This window comes from Anser anser (assembly GCF_964211835.1).
Source record: "Anser anser genome assembly, chromosome: 8".
Classification (NCBI taxonomy): Eukaryota; Metazoa; Chordata; class Aves; order Anseriformes; family Anatidae; genus Anser; species Anser anser.
In genome coordinates this window covers 25,581,556-25,600,551 of record NC_139728.1, presented here as the reverse complement: position 1 = coordinate 25,600,551, position 18,996 = coordinate 25,581,556, and the positions used below count along the sequence as shown (strand labels likewise).

Here is an 18,996-nt window from a genome sequence, read left to right as displayed (position 1 = left end):
GACCAAACACTTATTCACCAGATATACTGGCCAGCTGTTCAGGCATAGCTGACATATTATAAGAATGGATATTAGCGATAGTAGAAATTGTGGCAGTAGAAATACAGGAATTGGTGGTACAGCAGAAATAGGAAATCAGTGAGATGCTACAAGCTCTCTTCAACGTCACCCTCAAGCCTACCAAATATGTAAAAAAACAATAAAAACTGTGAAAACAATAGTGATTATAAATATTATCAAAACTCAAAATTAGCATTTCAAACTTTTTTTTTTTTTAAACATAATTTTTCTCATTCCTTGTCAAATTCCCTCCAGTGCTATTCCTCTTTACCTGCCCATTGCTGGGCCCTGCTTAAAAGCCTTAAGTTAGGTGGGGTTCTGACATCTCTACTCCCTTACCTTCCAACAATAATCAGAACAGAATTGAAACAGCTGAGTAGTGAAATGTGTCAGCCATCGTTGCTAGCTCACGTGGTATCACTTTCACTGCACCTCAAGTCTGAAAAATCCTAGCATCAAGGAGATTGTGGAACCTTTTTTTGTGGTATAAAGCAGTCTGTAAGAAGTTGTCTTCTAAATACTGTTGAAGAGAGTCTTACCTGCTTTCCAACTTTTTCGCTCTTCCTGACTTTGTATAAGCTTTGATTGATACATAAATGTACATAGTGCCAGATGTGCTGGAAATGCATTAAAACTTTCCACAAAGTAGAATGGCGATATGCTGGATCAGTCTGAGAAGATAATTTTGTCAGAAGTGGGTTTTTGGACTTGAAACTGGGGTATGTAGTGTGGCTATTCTAAACAAAAGACATTTTAATATCAGAATTTTATTACAATATCTTTATAGGTAATACCCGTGTAATTTCAAATAAGAGGCCTAATTGGGATGCAACTCGCCAGGTTTGGGCCTAGGCTCACACCTACACTTAAGTAATATATTGTTTATTTTGATAATCTAATGGGACGATACCTAGCTGCATAATCTGTGTTTAAAAATATTTCCTTCTCTGTGTGAAGATTGTTTGAATTTTGGGGGGGTAATTTGTATTTCTGTGAGTCGGTGGCACATGGTTACACTTCAGAGGCTAGACTGGAAGACTTTGGACTTGCAACATAGGTGCGTGTGGAGCTGAGCAGGCTTATAGGTTTGTGCAGGCCTGATACTTCTGGGAAACATGAGAATTTCTATGAAGATACTTGTCTGTGCACAGTTAACTTAATGTGTCTGAAAGCTGCATTTTTAACACTTTGTACACTTCCTACGTATGGTAGATTTACTGAGCACAGGCCATGAACTCGATTCCTGTGCATCACACCTGGGAAATCCGTCACACAGCATCAGTTCATGTTCATTTTCACCTAGATATGTTTTTTATTTTAAGAGGGTACTTCAATGGCAATATCGTTTACCAAGAATATCCACTTAGTGGAGAACATTTTACAACATATTTTAAAGCAAGTTAATCACTTCTTAAAACATACTATAGGAATCCTTCTGATTTATTGTTATTCCTCCGTGTGTTTGATTGAAAACTTATTTTTTCCTTTCAGGCAGCTATAAATGGTGTAATACCACAAGAAAACGGCATTCTGCAAAGGTAAGCACAGAGCGATGGAGTAGTACATGCAGAGAATGATGCTATGTAATGGTTATGGTTTTGTTCCTGAATCCTAAGATGGTGATGTACTTCCCCTTTTAAAGCAGTTTCTGGAGCCACAAATTCAATTCCTGGCAAGGCTGATTTAACATTATTTTTTTCCCCCATACTGGTGGAGAACCAGCTCAAACGCCTACTCAAACTAGTTTATTTTAAATTCATTTGTTGTTAGGTCATTCTGTAGGATTGTTCCTTTACTAGGTCTGGATGTTGGTGTGCTTTCTAGGACTTTCAGTCTTCAGACTTCAGTGTTTTCTAGTCTTTTCAGGACTTTATTTTTTTTAAATTTTTTTTTCTTCCTCTAAATGTGTAAAAATTTGCAGGGCAAATATAAAGATATGCCTGGCTAAGTATTTTCTTTTTCCTTATGCATTTTTAAGGATATCAGTATTCCATATACCTCTGGCCAAAAAAAAGTTTGTTTATTATAAGTGAATTACATGCAGCAGATATTATGCTAGATAAAGCAAGGTTGCTCCCTTCTAAAAGTAGCTTTACTGACCATCTTTCAGCTTCTGAATTAAGTTTTGGCTTGTATACTGATGCCTGCATATCTTGAAGTCACTGACACATGATAGTCTAAGTGCTGATGAGGCAATTGAAAACAGCAGAACAAGAATTGAGCTACTTGGGAGAGGCAGTAAAATAGCGTTTTAAATGTTGTTGAAGGAAATACTCAATGTACTATTTTTAAAAGGTTTGTTTTGATGATTAAAGAAGATACATCATGTAGGTAAAGTGGTGTTTTGGCATATATGTCAATACTCACTAAAGCTATCATAAAATAGAGTTGTTTTTTTATTTCAAGATAAAACTTTATTTGCTCAGGAAAGTTGCTAGGTGTTTATTTATGGCTAGGTCTGCATAGTCCAATTCAGATCAAGACTCTGTGTCAAGCACTATTTCTACCTATTAACATAAGCAGAGACACAAAAACAGGATTTATGTTAGTAAGTCCTGATCTCAAAGCATTTATATTCAAAATACCAGAATGCTTGCAAGCATTTTGTCAGGGGGAAGGAGCTAGGGGGCAGTTATACCCAGCTTTGATAACAAGCATGTCCAATGTCCACTTACAGCTTTCTTCAGTACTGATTTATTCATTTTTAGAAATGATTAGACAATAAAGGGTGTCACAAGTAGTCTTTTTTCTTTCTCTCTCTCTTTTTTTTTTTTTTTAAATTTTAAAGCAAGAAGTTTAAAAGGAGACCTGAAAGGCTAAGAAGCCTAGTTTCCAGTGGTTTTCAGATGAGGTTAATTTACTGACATGAAGCTTTTTATTTTCCACTAGAGGTTGCCAGTCAGACATGTAAAATGCTTTCTGTAATGGAATCAAATATAATTAATACAACTGGACTTGAAGCAAGTTAATATATTGAGGGGAAAAAATACATTTTGTTTTATAATTCAATCGTGTTGACCGAAAAAATCAAATACCTGAGAATCAGGATATTCTTTGCTTCTTAGGTCTTTTAACAAAATGGTTATATTACTTAATTCATTGTTGGATGTCAGATTTAAACAAACAAAACAAACAAACAAACAAAAAACCCCAAACATATTGCTTGTTGTTTATACTTTTTTAAAGCCTGAAAATAAGACTGTTTCCTCTACTCTTTAATCCTCTGAAGTGAGTCTTTGACCTGTGGGCATGGGTGTTTGTAGCTGGGAATTCATCCTTTTGAGCCTGCTGATGTGAGAAGTGGAGGAGCCACATGTTTTACAAGCATAATGTTTTTCTTTTTCAAATGATGTGATTTGCAATAGCTTGGTACTGTTTATGCATGGTTCTGTGACGTGGGTGCCACCCATATTACACGCTTTTTAAAATTTCAGTCCTCCTCTAGATGTCAGGTTTGATTTGTTGAAGAAACATTTCCATTGAGAAATCTCATAGTATCTTCAGGAAAGGGAGTCTTTTAAATAAGTTCTGTTCAGGAATGGAAATAAACCAACTTGCATCTCAGCATTTCCTAAATCCTTCTTTGCACAGCTCCCATTCTTTCAGTGCATACATTTTATTAGCTCACATCCTCCCTCATGATATCCTGTAACTGCGCAGGACAGATAATCTAAACAGGGAGCACCGTGTTCCTGGTAAGGACATCTACAATGCAAAGCTCTAGGCTTGCACTGTGAAGTATCTTGTCATCAAAATCTAATTTCAGTACATCATAATTTTCTTTGGCCTGGAGTAATGTTCCTTAAATTTCATGTGTTGTTACCTTTTGTTTCTAATCTCAGTTACATGTTGCAGAGAAGTTCACTGAGGACAAGGTGTGCTTCTGGGTAGTGAGGGTTTCCAAGTTTATTCTGACATTTATTTCATTTTTTTCTGATTCTTATTTCCATGTGGTACTAGCCTGATGATGTAGAAAACTGGTGGTTGCCATGGTACAAGTTTTTATACGGTCATAGCACTCCTGGAACAGGAAATAATGCTGCTTCTCAAGATAAATCCGATGTTAATTACACAGTGAACTTTAGACTAAAAGTGGCTTAAATGCCTGTTTGTCATTTAAACTGTTCTTCTATAGCACTTCTGAGTCACTGAAATATTAACGTTGTTAATGTGAAAGTTAATTTCTAATTATTGGTAAAACAGTACTTTCACATATGACAATGTAGTTTATTCAAGAGGCATATGCTGTGGACCATAGTAAGTGAATAACACTGTTCATTTTACTTTGCTAATCTTTGTTTAAACATTATCAAGCTATTTTATTCAAACCTTCTTATCTGCATATGTTTCAGTGAGTATGGTGGAGAGACTTTACAAGGACCAGCGTACGGCCCCACAAGTCATTCTGCAGCAGGTTCTTCAACTCCTTCCTCATCCTCAGCATTTCGCCACGTAGTGCCATCTAGACAAATAGTGGAAAGACAACCTCGAATGCTTGACTTCAGGGTTGAGTACAGAGACAGAAATGTGGATGTAGTACTTGAAGACAGCTCCACAGTTGGTAAGGATGTATAAAAATGACATAAGAATTTTACCAGAGAAATTTCTAAAACAAAAATGAACAAAAAACATGCAGCCCCCAAAATCCAAACCCTAAAACAAATACAGAAAAAACAACAAAACCCCAACCAACCAACCAAAAAAAACAAAACGAAAACAAAAACCAAAACAAACCCCTCCAAAATATCTCCCAAAAAATGCAGCCTCCACAGGTCCTAACCATTTTCAAATCTCTTTGCAGCTTTAAAAAAGCAAAATTTCACTAATCCTTTGTAAAGGTTAGTGATCTGTCAAATATTTATCTTGAAATATAGTTGTCTTATGGACTTGCTTCAGAAACAAAATGAAGATTACTGATTAAGTTGACGCATGAAAGTGTAATTTGCAGCAGGATTAGTGTGGATGCAGTCCGCTAATAAGCAGATGATCTTGGCATTTCCTTTTTGAATCTCTATAGCATCATCCTTTTCTGCATAGGATTAGTGACAAAATTCATAGGAATTCTTGCAAGTACGAAGACCATTGTTACATTCTTTTAAAAGAAATTTTTATTTGGTTCTTTTGGGGCAGTTAAGATTCCTTTTATCAGATTCTTTTGTCTTCATTATAAATCTGATGCATTTTATACAAGTATGTTAGAAATATGCTGTTCTTACCATTGCAGAGCATATTATTTTTGATACTCACCAAGCTGAATTAATTTTCTAAGGAAATTAAATTACTAAGGAGAAAAAGTTTTTTTTTGAAGACAATATACAGATCAAAACGAAGAAATAGTTGATTAAAAAACTTGCAGAGCTGTAGCCTTATGTCTGTGATGAAATTTGGAAATTGAAACTTTTTGGTCCTTATTTTTCTTCTCTGCATTTGATTTGGTATGGGATGGTGCCACCTAGTGGTGATTAGTTTGAATTCTTGATCAGTGTTCTGTCTTTTCACTGCACCACACTGAGTTATGTCCATGCAGAGTAGATACACAAGTGGCCAAATCAGAATTGTGCAGCTGTAGTAATTTTTTTTCTTATAAACTTCTTTCAGGTATAGATGATTAAGGAACAGTCAGAAGGTAGTCAGTCTAAGACTTTTGTCTGTTTCTTGGAATATGAAGGTCAAACACAGCCTTGTGTTTGACAAATAGTAGGATTTCAGCTACGGAGTTAAGGAAAGCAGCTTTTGGCTTTTTCAAAGATCTGCTTGGCAGAATCCCAGGAGAAACTGTCTTGAAGGGCAAAAGGGCTTAAGGGAGATGTTGATCTTCAAGGATAACTTCAAAGCACCAAAACAGTCCATACCCACATGCAAAAAGGGGAGCAAATATGGCAGAAGGCCAGCACAGAAGAACAAAACTTCTGACTAAGCTAAATGCAAAAGAAAGTACAACAAAGGTATAAGGTAGTGATGGGCTATCCAGAAGGAATACAGACTATGCAGGTTTGGAGCTAAAGGAAAACCAAAGGTCAGGCAGAGCTGAAAGCACTAAGAGGTAAAAAGGGCTTCTGTAAGTACCCAGTACAGTCAGCATTAAAAGAAAAGCTCAGGAAAATGGGAACTTGCTGTTCAATGGCAGTCTCTGAATTCAGGGTGTAGAAAGATTACGCAGCAGAATCTTCCTGGGAGCCATTTCTTAGCACAGGAAGGAAAAACAAAACAAAACCAATCAACCAACCAACCAACCAAAAAAAAAACAGGTGATCCAAGGCCAGCCTGGATTTGGTAAGGGTAAATTATGCCTAATCGTCTTGCCTTTTATGATGTGATAACTGGCTCTGTGGACAAGGGGAGAACTGGATGTTACTTTCTCTGGTAAGGCCTTTTCTATACTCTGCTGTAGTATTTTTATAGTCATGTTCTTGAGATGAGGACAGGGTAAGTGAGCTTATAAGGTAGGCAGATATTTGCCTGAACTGCCAGGCTCAAAGTCTGACTGGTGAACAGTTGCTAACGTAGTGTCCCTCGGGGTCTGATCCTGGGGCCAGTGTTGCTTGATGTCTTTATTAAAAACCTGCTTGTCAAGAAGAGCACTCCTGGCAAGTTCACAGGCAGTAGCACATCAGAGAAAGTGGCTGATGTTCTGGAGGGCAATTCTGCTATCAAGAGAGACCTGGACAGCCTGGAGAAATAGACTGACAAGAGCCTTACGAAGCTCAGCGAAAGCAAATATGAAGTTCTGCATCTGGGGCAGGATAACTCCATGCTATACCATCTGGTAACTGGCTGGGGATTAATAGGCCAGGAAGAAACTTTGTGGGGAGAGGAAAAGAAAAAAAAGAGGCAGATCTGGAGGCTCATCAGTAGTGCACTCTTGCAGTGAAGAAGGCCAGCTGCATCCTAGGCTGTGTTAGCAAGAATATAGCCAGTGGATCCAGCGGAATAATTTTTCTCACCTATTCAGCACTTGTGAGACTGTCTGGAGCAATGCATCCAATTCAGGGGTCCCCAGTACAAGAAGGATATTAAAGTAGTGGAGTGAGTCCAGCAGTAGTCAGCAAGATAGTCAGGGGACTTGAGCACAAGGTGACATACAAGTAGAGGCAAAGAGAATTGGAGTGGTTCAACCTGGAGGAGAGAAGGGGAGAGGTAGAGACCTTACTACAGTCTGTATCTATCTGATGGAAGGACACAGAGAAGATGGAGCCAGACTCTTCTTGGAGGAGCATAGTGATAAGAGGAGAAGCAAAGGACACAGATTGGAACATTGAAAATTTCCATTAGATATGAGGAATATATTTGTTTATTTTAATTATGAGGGTGGTCAAGTACTGCAGCAGGTTGGCCAGAGAAGCTGTTGAGCCTCCATCCTTAGAAGTGTTCAAGAGTCAGCTGGACAAAACCTTGACTAAACTGGTCTCGTTAGACCTTTGAACTTCTTTGAGTTGGCCTTGGTCTACGTGACCTCCTGAGGTACCTTCAGCCTGAATTATTTCGTGCCTGTAATAGTTACAGGAAGAAGACAGCATCAAAATTTGCAAAACACTCAAAAAGCTGTCAGACCAGTCAAACCGTGTGAACGCTCTAGTTCCCTGTGTCAGGATTATTGATCGTGGATTTGTGAATGCACACCACCTTTATTGCTGGCAAGGTGCGTTGCTTCAGATAGCATGCACGTGCAGATGTGTGGATAGCACATGCAGTGTAGAACTACTGAAATAATGTCCAAATTGCCAAATCCTCATGTGATTGTGTGGATCAGATTCATGCTCTGTGATTTTTAGCTTCATTTGTTCTTTGCTGTTTCAAGTGCGTGTTACAATGACAACTACAGTAAAACTGATTTCGTAGTAAATTTTTCCTTGCTCATTTATGAGCTGTAATTCAGTAATGTTTGAGATGGTGGTAAATGTGTATGCTTTATATGTGTTTTTCTTGACATTTTATTTCTTTTCTCTTCAGGAGATATCAAACGTATTCTAGAAAATGAACTTCAGATTCCTGCATCTAAAATGCTGCTGAAAGGGTGGAAGACTGGAGATGTAGACGATAGTGTAAGTTTTCAACTGTGTTTTCAGTTACCTGAATTCAGTGTTTCAAACTGAGGCTCTGAGGGTGGGGGGTTACAATGCAAGAATTGTGAGTTTCAAACAGTGTTAGATGTCTTAGGTGAAAGTAATACAAGGAACACTTAAGCTAAAACATTACCAAAAAATCACTTTATGTTGTTTTTATTTAAAACATGGCACACCTACAAAAATATTGTTATTAAATTCAGAGCAAGTACGTCTTGAAACAAAAATTTGATGGTGTTGTCAATAATTAAAAGGAGTAGAATAAACTAATATGTCAAAATCAGCAAATGTTTTATATTTACAATATTTACAATGATTTTTCTTTCCTCAGACTGTCTTAAAAACTCTACACTTGCCAAAAAATAATAGTCTTTATGTTCTAACACCTGACCTGCCTCTTCCTTCTTCAAGTCATTCTGGGTAAGTCTTTTAGCCATATGTTCTACTTGTATGATTCTTTAGGTATTTTTGTTTGTTTGTTTGCTTTTGTGAAGCCACATGTATCCTTTTAGGAATCTGCAATCAGTTTTCAGTGGTCGAAGAGGCAAGTGTTGGGATTAACTACCTCAATACTTTACTGTTGAAATTAAGGGAAAAGTGTTTTTTTTTTTTCCTTTTTTTTTAAACCTTGGTATGCTACATGAATTACTTAGGTGCATATAGAATTTTATACCTTCCAGGTGTGATGACTTTCATTTCCACGGGAAGTAAATGTTTTTAAATTAAATCTGGCCTTTCATAATTTATTGCATTAGGTTGATTCATTTAAGATAAACATGTAGAAATTGTTACCATCTGATCAGAATTTTCTTTCTGAAATATTTGTTATATTATTTCATTGTATCTTGGACTTTTAAAAATGTACATAAATAGGCTGAATAACTAATTTTGTCTGAGTAGGCAGGGTATCTTACTGATTTCAATACTCCAAAAGTTAACAGTGTTCATATGTCAGTGAATATTGCAAAGGTTTGAAAATTAAATGCTTCTTTGTGGAAAACGGAATCCTTTCTGTTAGAGAGCAATTTGCAGTTACTTTGCTTTCAACTTTTTGTCTTGCTTTCTTTCCTGTCCATCTGTTTCTCAACGGTAGACACAGATGTATTCGTACCAGGAAAACCATTACTTTTATTCTTTGGCCGCTAGAGGGTGCACGGTAATTGAGTCTGAAAATGTAGCTCTGGTCCTAAAATGTCAAGCAAGCAGGCATTGTACTTTGCATTGATCAAATTGCATGATCATTAGACTAGATTCCCTTCAAGTTATCTGAAGAGGGAATTGTTTTTCTGCTGTTGTAGTTAAATAGTAAAATGTTCTACAAATACGTTGAAGGAAACCCTTTGGCAATCGATAGAAATAAATAGATTGTTTCCCAATGACTAAAAGTAGTCCCTGTGGTACTAAGAAGTTATTTATGAACATAACCGGTATTCTGTGGAATAAATAAGAAAACTGATTTAAATTATAGAAAATAAACAAAAAAGAAACATTAAGAGAGGGAATAGTGGTGATGGAACGGAGGGTGGTAGTGAGCTGTGAGTTGTACGTACAAACAGGAGCTGTAGTTGTGTGTGAGGACAATAAGCCGTTGTACTTGAGGAATTACTTGAAGAACAGTGAAAATACTGTGGAAAAACAATGTAGATGCTATTTTTTAAAATTCATTTTGCAATTTTAATATTTTATACCTGGTTATCTTGTGTATTGTCATTTTAATGTCTTTGATTTTGGAAAGAAATCTAGACTTTAAAGAACGTAGTTTATTTCAACTGAAATAAACTATGTAAAAGCAACAAGCTGTTTATAAAGGGTTCCCAGGCTTTTTTGTTGGATGAACAATCTTAAAGAACTTTATTTCCTGTTAAAATCAAAGCGGTCGCTACCTTTACAGTTTATACTTGTTCCATAGAGGAGATTTAGTTCTGGATATTTTTAAGATAAATTTGGTAGCTTTGGGATAGCAAATGATGATTAATTAGTGGCTACTTAAACAAGGATAATTTAAAGGCTAGATCATCTCCCTGAAGTCATAAATTCTAGATGAAAGGGGAGGCTTGCCTCCAATTAAAGCATCAATGCAGATCAAAACACATCTAATTGAAGCAATGTACCAAACCCAGTTACACTGTTTACTGCCTACTGTTAGGTCAGTTATTATTCAGATTAGTTTGTTACCCACATTTTTTAAAAGCATGATGCTCACATGTATTATTAATGGAAATTAAAGAACTTTGCCTCCTACTTTGTGAGTTCATCTGCTGTTTTCTTCAACTGCCTTCTATTTTGAACTAGAGATAAATAGTCGTGATTTGAATATCTCCAGAAAGTGATATTTGAAAAGCCTACGATTTCAGTATGTGGTATTTTATGTATATGCCCTTTATAAAAGGAGCAATCTGGTCATAGCTCTGGTCTGTGCCTCTTCTTGACACTCAGGGAGAAGAGCATTTGAAACATCCTTTTCCAATGTATTGGTAGGTAGGCGTTGAAGTTTGTGGCAGGCTGTATGGACTTAACCCAGAACTGACTTAAACTGGCATCTAAATGTAATGACAAAACGATCCTGCAGTTTAAACAAGCAAAAATCTCCTAGGGCATCTTCATTCATCGGTGGCATCTCTAAAGCTCTTATAGGTAATAGAAACCCAGTGAATTACTATCGCATGCTAGTAAATTGAGGTGTAAAGATTAAATTTAAATGTCAAATACCACTTGTAGGGTTGGCATAGCCATACCTATCCATGTACAACATCTGGAACAATAACAACATGTTTGGTGGGCTGTGGATGTAATGAAGGACGATTTTTGGTGAATTCCAGCCTCATCACAACAGCTTAAGTAACTCATCTCTCTCCCTCCATGCTTCTCCCTTGATCTTGCCTACCTCTGACAGTGCTTCAGTTCCTCCCAGGCATTTTGTAGCACCCATGTCATTTTTTTTCACCTGTGTAGGTTGTCATCCTGCCCCGGCTCTTTTCTCCAGCTGAAATCCCGGTAAGCAGGTAGTATCAAACAACAGGAGATACCACATGGTAATTCTTGTCATCGAAGGCCAGAGGTTGGCTGAAGGCAGTATAAAAAGATTATTCTTCTGCTGCAGTCTTTTATGAAGGTGGCCAGTAATTTAGGTCCCTTTCCTCTGCCCAGCTGTTGATTTACAGCCAATATTCTAGTCCTTTATAGCATCGTCAGTCCTCCTTGAAACTAGTGTATATGTACAAATCTGCTGGATGGCATAGGTGGGTGGAGAGAAACACGATTTCCTTTAGAAAACAGTCTTAAAACAGAAAGGTGCCAAAGAATGTCTATCAATAGTTGTCCAAGGGGAGAGATTACTTGCACCGTCTTTTTAGATTAGATTTTTCACTTCCTTACAGTGGCTTTCCTTCCCTTTGGTGCCTCAGATGCTTCTTGAAAGCCAGCAATACTGAGTTCAGGAAAAAAGGGTTAGGACAATGCAATAAAGGGAAGCATCAAAAGCATAGGCATGTGAGTCTGGACACATATCCAGGTCTTCCTGATGGTCTTCCCTTTCAGTCTTGTGTGTTCTGGGAAGTGCTGTTTATATTTTTTTTTCCTTTATTGTCACTTTAATTAATGGATGTCATTTAATTTATATTCATACTTTTTTTTTTCTAAATAGCTGAAAATGTTCGTTTCTTTTTTATACTTGATGTATCACCAGAAAGTTCAAAGCAGCTAAAAGCTGTTTGACCAGCTGCATATCTCGGCAATGATTACAGTACTAGATTTTTGCTAAGTGATTGTAATTTATTTAAGAAATGTAATTATCTGTGTGGATAGGAATAAAAATTATATATACATGTCAAGTAATGGGTCTGTGTTTTGCTGAGTACGTGCTTTTTAGGTTGTTGCAGAGCAGTGGTGGTTGTGGCATGGGGTTTTGGTGTACGTTATCAACTGTTGCGGAGTGTTAATTAAGAAGGATGTAACCTGCAACTCCAGTTATTAGTATTTGTCTGTTTAGCTGGACAGGAGCAGTGCCTTGCTTTAGTTACTTTGAAAGCTTCAATAAGAATGGTAAGATTAATGTTTTATTTTCACATCTGCTCATGAGACAGTTTAAAAATCCTGAAGTTTAAAATGCAATAGAATGTAAACAGAAGGGCTTCTGCTCATTTACATGTTAGCCAGATTTGCTAACTGATTGCTGTTTGAACCTAATCTACCATCTTCTGCTGCATTAGCTACAACAAACATTACATTTACATACTGATTTCTTATTTTGTTTTAATGTAAATAATCTGTAATTACAGTAAATTTGGACTTCTGTTGACATGAGCTTGTATAAATCTGTAAGTTTAAAATGGAAATGTTAATTACCTTGTGTCATGCCTATTTATATAAAATTCAGAGATTTGGGGGAAAATCTTGTGACTGAGAAAGCTACTGCCTAATTCTGAATGCATTTCATTTAAATAGAGAAGTAAAAACAAAACAGAACTGAAATGAAATGGATCGTTTGCTGCTCACCAATTAAGGATATACTTTTGGCTTCAAAGCTAAAAAAAAAAAATATTACTAAAATTTCAAAGAAAAATGCTATTAAGCAAAGTATTACATCAGAAATCAAAGCATTAAGGCGTTCATTCAACAATGGATACAACGAATGCATTTTATTTATTGTTACAGCACAATAAAAAAGTAGTAAAGCTGAAAGCTTAAAATATAATAAATAGAAATACTAATATCATCTTACTTCAGCATTTCATAGACTGATTGAACAGTTGCTGTCACCTTAAGTTTAGCATCATTTGCTATTACACACTTTGGGGCTAAATATTGTTTCTCTTAATTTATTAGACTCATTGTTTATAAATTGTGCTGTATTGGAATTTGGGTGGAGTAGCTAGTGAATAAACTCCTTCCTGACTGTTAATGGAGTATTTGGTATTTCCAGTTTCAAGCAACTTATGTTGCTTGAAATTTAAGGTTTAGGGAGGAGTGGTTTTGGTTGCATATTATAAATTTCAACCCCCGTTGAATCGTGGTCCATCCCTGAGGTTTCTACTCATTGTGATAATGCTGATAACCAACGCTATATAGGCAATCCATGTGGAATCCTAAACTGATTCAGGTTTCTCTTGCTAAAACTGGTCAGAGCAATGACTGGGCTCAGGTCTATTTTCTTTCGTCTGTTCTCAGACTTGCTCCTTTTTTTGGATGTAGGCAGATTTCCTGTAATGGAAGATTGGTAACTGAAAGTGCTGTCAAGTGCCCTTGGCTCCTGTGCCTAATAGTGAATGCATAATCATCCAGCTGAGGGGAAAAATGTAACATCAGTGTTTAACCTATCAGCAAATGCTTTGGAGATCTAGAGCATGCAGTAGGGGGGAAATGGTGCTGACAGAAGTGGCCTACTTTAATCCTGTTTCTAGAATTTGATTTCCTTTCACCACTAATTAATCTGCAGATTAATTAAATTCTGTTCGTGTTGATGGCAAAAAATAAAAATAAAATAAAATCTTAACTTCAGTGGGAACTAGAGTTTGGCCCTGATTTTTCTTTTCTTCTTCTTTCTTCTTTTAATGCAGATATTTCATTTGGAAGATTGTAGTCGACTGATAGCATTTGCAGGAAAATGAAACTGCTGCAAACACTGAAGCCATAGTTTTAGAAATATACATAGTGTTCAAAAGCAGCCGTCTTAGTACAGTTATGTGCATCTTTTAAAAAGGATTTATTTTTTTTAAAAAAAAGGCATTGGAGGAGAACACAAAGATTCAGTTTACTGTCAAGGAGCAGTCTCCTGCTTAAATAACTTCATTTTGTGCATTTGATCAGAGCTTTAATAGCTGAAATTGTAATTTTACGGCAATTTATTTTATGTTTGGAGTCAGAGTTTTATTGCCACAAAGAATAATCCAAAGATTATTTGGATTACAAAGGTAATCCAAATCCCTAGCTGCTGGAGGAAACGAATCTGGGAGGAGACTGACACTGCTGGTTCTCTAGCTCCATGTACAAACCAACCCTGTCTCACAGGGGAGTGTTGGTTGGTACATGGTGGAGTTGGTTGGCACATACTGCCCATAAGTGCATGACAACTCCTCTTCCCCTTGACTTTTGAACGTATGTGGCACATGTCTTCTGGCTTCGAGGCCATATGACGTTTTGATATGGGACCCCAAAGGATTGGGTCAGTTGACCACTGCATTTCTATGTAAGCATTATCCTGCACAATTCTTCATTATGTTTTTTTTTCTGAAGAAAATGTGATTTTTTTTTTCTTAGCCAGCTTAATTTTCAGCCTGCTCTTTGACTGTATTTGGCTATGAATGTTAACAAGCAAATTCTCAATATTTAATGTTTAGCTTGTCTTGTTCAGAAATCCAAAATGTAGAGGTGTCAAAATCATTACTTACTTTGAAAACTGAAGCTTTTAATTTTAAGGCACTTAATTTAAAATAACTGTGTTTGAAGAGTTTTTTCTTTCTTTTCTAAATATTTGCTGCTATCACATCCAGATGAAGCAGAGAAATGGAAAACCTTTCCTATGAACACACACTTATATATTTTTCTTTAGCATACCATATTTTGGATCTGGATGGTATTTAAGTGTGTGTATTATGCATACCGTGAGAGACTAAGGGTTTGATCTAACTAGCCTGTTTCATTCTATGCTTACATCAATTACAGAATGAAAACATGAATCACGCTATCAGTTTCCATCTAAAGATTTTCAGAAAGTCAAAACCAACAACAAAAAGCTGTAACAGAGCCTCGTGTGACCCCGTATGGAATCCAGAGTCATTCACATATGCTGTAATTAATAATATTTTTAGAACAGTTACATATATCACTTGCCTCCAGTATTTGCTAAAAACAAAGAAAAAATCAGAACCTGAAAAAGCACAGCAGGGTATTTTAGTTGCTGCGGAACATTTGCCAAAAGAAAATAAGGTTATGTCAATGCTAAACTTACTGTTAGGGATCAAGTTAGAATTACCTTTGAAAATAGGTGTGCATCTTTTTCAGACAGCTTTTTTCTCCTGCGCAGGACTGTGAAGTATTTTTAAATTTTTCTAGCCTGTTTTTAAAAGATTTTGTGACAAGTGGAGCTAACTTCACATTCAGTGAAGATCACTTATTTCAGTTACATATGTAGTGTCTGTCATACATTTGAACATACCTAGCATTAACAAAGAATTAAATTAATCTTCCTTATTACGAAAACACATAAAAGAAGAAAACTGGCACTTCATGATTTTGTTTCATAGTGTGTGATCATTATGTTTAAGATGTCACAGAATCCAAATTATGTTGCTGAGTTTGTAAGGTAATTTTTCTCGAGATGCTAAAGCAAATAGTGCATCTCTTGCTAAAGCATCCATTGAGTATTGCATGGGTTCGTTGCCATCTGAGCAGCCAAACTGCAGATCAGTAATTACCATAGAAGGAAAAACTAACAAATCAAGACTCAAGTAATCTAGCAGTCTTGTCGTCTTGTGTCTTAAGATACAGCTGTGCTCATCTGCATACAGAATTTGTCCTTTATTGCTTAGAGAAATGGCATGGTGAAGTGTCATCAAACAGTGAAGATCTGAAGGAAAAAAAAATTGCATTCTTATGAGAGTGTGTTATAGGAAAAAAGAAGTAGATAAACCCAATTTAATTCCATATGCCACTGACAGGTCAAGTCTGCATAAATACTGTTTAGAAATGTTGTAAGGTGTGTTATAATGCAATTTTGTAGCATATATAAGTTCCTACACAGCTGGAATTGCCCTGCCTATAGCCAAGTCCTGTCTTCTATTTTGAAAAGTAGATAGTTGCATAATTTTGTACCTAATTAAACAGGATGCCTTTTTAATATCTAGATGTTTTGTTACTGGGAAAATCACAAAAAAACATCTTTGTGACTTCATGTTGACCTGTTTAATCTGTATCTTAAGATTTTCTTTTAATTTATGTTATTAAAGATATTTTAATGTGCAGTTAAAATAATTTGAGCAGAACTAACTTTTCTAAATAGTCAATAACCACATGAGAAATTTTGCTGTGGTTAGTTTTCCAGTTCTAATTAGCTGGGTTTATGTGCTTTGAATGAAACCAAGGCATTTCCATTTGATTTATGCTTCAGGTAACCCTAGAGAAGTGAGAGCATGCTTTGCCTTATTCTACTTACCATCAGTTTTAACGTGCATTGTAGCTTGATGTTTTGTCTGGTCATCAATATGCTTACAAGCCTAACGGCATAATGAGTGCTAAATATACCTGATGTTTGTGAAGATAATGTGACTCGCAATTTTGAGAATATTTAACATTAGAAGAGCTTTAAAGGCTGCAGTCATCTTATTAAGGAAGGAGTTCAGGAATGGCCTTTGGTCATTCTCAGCATGCTTCCTTGCATTTAAGAGTGAAAAGAGAGATGATAATGTTGTGCCTGGACTTGTCCATGTAGAGTTTAGGGTACCCTGGGGTTTTTGCATCTAACTGTAAAACAAGCTATAACATGCTTATCCCTGATTTTCTTGTTTTTCTTTCAACCATTTCAGGGCCTTGCAGGAGTCATTAAATCAAAACTTCATGCTGCTCGTCACCCATCGAGAAGTCCAGCGGGAGTACAACCTCAACTTCTCAGGAAGCAGTACCATTCAGGAGGTGAGTGGTGTTTCACAGCTGAAGAATAAATGTAGCTCATTATAGCTAATGCCAGCTCTGTGAAAGAGGGTTTATGTGGCCTAGTCGGAAATTCCTTAATTTTATTAGTCATCTTTTTGGTTTAATCAACTGGATCATGAAGATTGCGATAACTTGATTAAAGAACTTGGCCTCAAAAAAGTTTACTATTAAATTATGCAGAAAAGATGTTACTTTTTACATGGTAATAGCAAAATATGTGAACAGCCTCTATTGAGGTACTCTACAATGACGAGGAAAGGCAGTTGTTCGAATTACATTTTATTTTTAAGCCCCTTGAAGTTCTTGCTGTCTTCCCTTCTGTTAACCAGTTCCATCTCCGTTTTGTAGGCACCTCTACCATTGCTGGTTGCTATCATAGCGTTTTAACTCTTCCTGGCTTGGTAGCCAAATGGTTTCTGTGTATAATGGATGCCACTGCCATTCTGTCGAATGGCCAGCAAGGGGTGATGTTGCAGAGAACTTCATCAGAATTAAGTCCTATAGGAAACAATATCTCATACATGAATCGGGACGCTCAGAATTTAGAGCAAGCAGTCCTTACATATTTTTAATTCCTTTCTGAAGCCAAAGGTTATTGTCTGATGCTTCATGATACATCTAATGCCACATGTTTTTGGTGTTACTTCCTATATAACCCACTAACTTCTGGAAATACGACAAACAATCTAGAAATAAGAATCTTCAGGATTAACTTTACAACATATTAAGATTAAATGTTTGCTTTTCACATTAAACACATGTTTGCTATTGATTTGTCTCTTCTCTCAATCTTGTTGAGCATGTTTTATGGAAGTTTTTCATGTGGTGAGGTGACATTCTAGAAAGAATTATTTTAAGTTCCTGTAACATTTTTATATCAGAGAAATATCCCATGCAACAGTGAAAAGTAATCACTAACTGTTTTGTTTTCATTGCGAACCTTATTATTCTTAAGATGTAAATTCTAATTTTTTCCTCTGCATGAAAGCATGTTTTACCTTTCTAAACCTTTAATAGTAAATTCTGTTATTTTTTTAATACAAGCACACAAATGAAGTTGCATCAGTTTGTTTTTTGAGGGGCCAAGCTCTAACTCTTTAAAATTAAAAATGAATATTTTGGTCATTTATTTCTATAAATCTTATAATTTTAAATTGTGAGATTCTAGAAGAAAACATTGCACATACATATTACCTATTTATTTTTATCTATGCTATATCAACTACTACTTTACAGTCTTAAAGGACCCAGGAATCTGTGATGGTGCATGGGAATTTAGGTGCATGCACTGAAATTTTCTTGTTATTAATGGTAGGTTACAGTCAGCATGTTATCGTACAGAGTCAACGCAATTTAAAAGTGAGTTACAATTTTCTCCCTTAAACAACCGAAAGGTCCCCCCCAGTCTACCACCGCATACCCTTATCAGCATGAGCATCAAACCTTTATTTGCCTTGCTCCTTTGTGTCTAAGTATTACATCCAATATAGTGTATAAAATTATGAAGATAATTAATTTCAAAGGCTAAAATGAATAAAATGCTGGACTTATGCACGTGATAGTGAACAGGTGAATATGTCTGTCTATACAAAGTCTTGTGGAAATCACTGGGGACTTGGCTGAGGTAAAAGGGTTGGCGAACATTTGTCTAATTATAGAAAACAAGCACTGTTTTGTATGTTAACTCCCTAATGACTTTTTCATTTATTTTTTTTTCTTTTAGCATAGAGCAAACATTGTAGCAAACGATTGATGAATCTAGTTACTTTGTGTGATTTAGAGAAATTGGTGGTATCTTTCATTATTTTGTCTGCCACATCTCAATCGTTTCCAGAGACCGCTAGATTTTTTTTTTCCTTCACTCTCATGTTCACACTTTAACAAATTAGTAGTTTACTTTCCTTCTGGTATATTTTCGTAATCGTGGAAAAGCTTCGTGGAAGTTGCAGTTGCCAACCACAAGAGGGCAGGAAGGACTATTCAATTATTACCTAAAAATGCCATTCAATGTTTTCAAATTAGCTTCTGGTATATTAACAAAAAGGAGTATAATGGCCAAGTTATTGTTTGATTTACAGATAATTGGCATATTGCAGGGAGGAGACTTAATTTCACCCTTTTAAATTAAACAGGGAGATTTAAAAAGACATAAAATATTCATTAATGTTCAGTGATTATAAAGCAGTGGCATATATTTATTCTACCTTTATTACTGTTTCGATGGGAA

General features: G+C 36.1%; 1 protein-coding gene across 3 annotated transcripts in view; it reads left to right on the top strand.

Annotated features, from left to right (window-relative positions):
• Positions 1–18,996, top strand: part of FAF1 (Fas associated factor 1) — a 165,226-nt gene that overhangs the window by 34,253 nt on the left and 111,977 nt on the right. For 2 of the 3 annotated variants that reach the window (XM_083845680.1, XM_083845679.1), the window contains 5 exons: positions 1,552–1,598; positions 4,413–4,621; positions 8,011–8,102; positions 8,455–8,543; positions 16,643–16,748. In XM_083845680.1, the coding sequence (XP_083701806.1) occupies positions 4,552–4,621; positions 8,011–8,102; positions 8,455–8,543; positions 16,643–16,748 (357 nt within the window). In that variant the 5' untranslated portion in view covers positions 1,552–1,598; positions 4,413–4,551. Of the gene's footprint in view, positions 1–628; positions 780–1,551; positions 1,599–4,412; positions 4,622–8,010; positions 8,103–8,454; positions 8,544–16,642; positions 16,749–18,996 lie in introns of those variants that run through there. The other variant, XM_083845681.1, reaches the window with a different exon arrangement.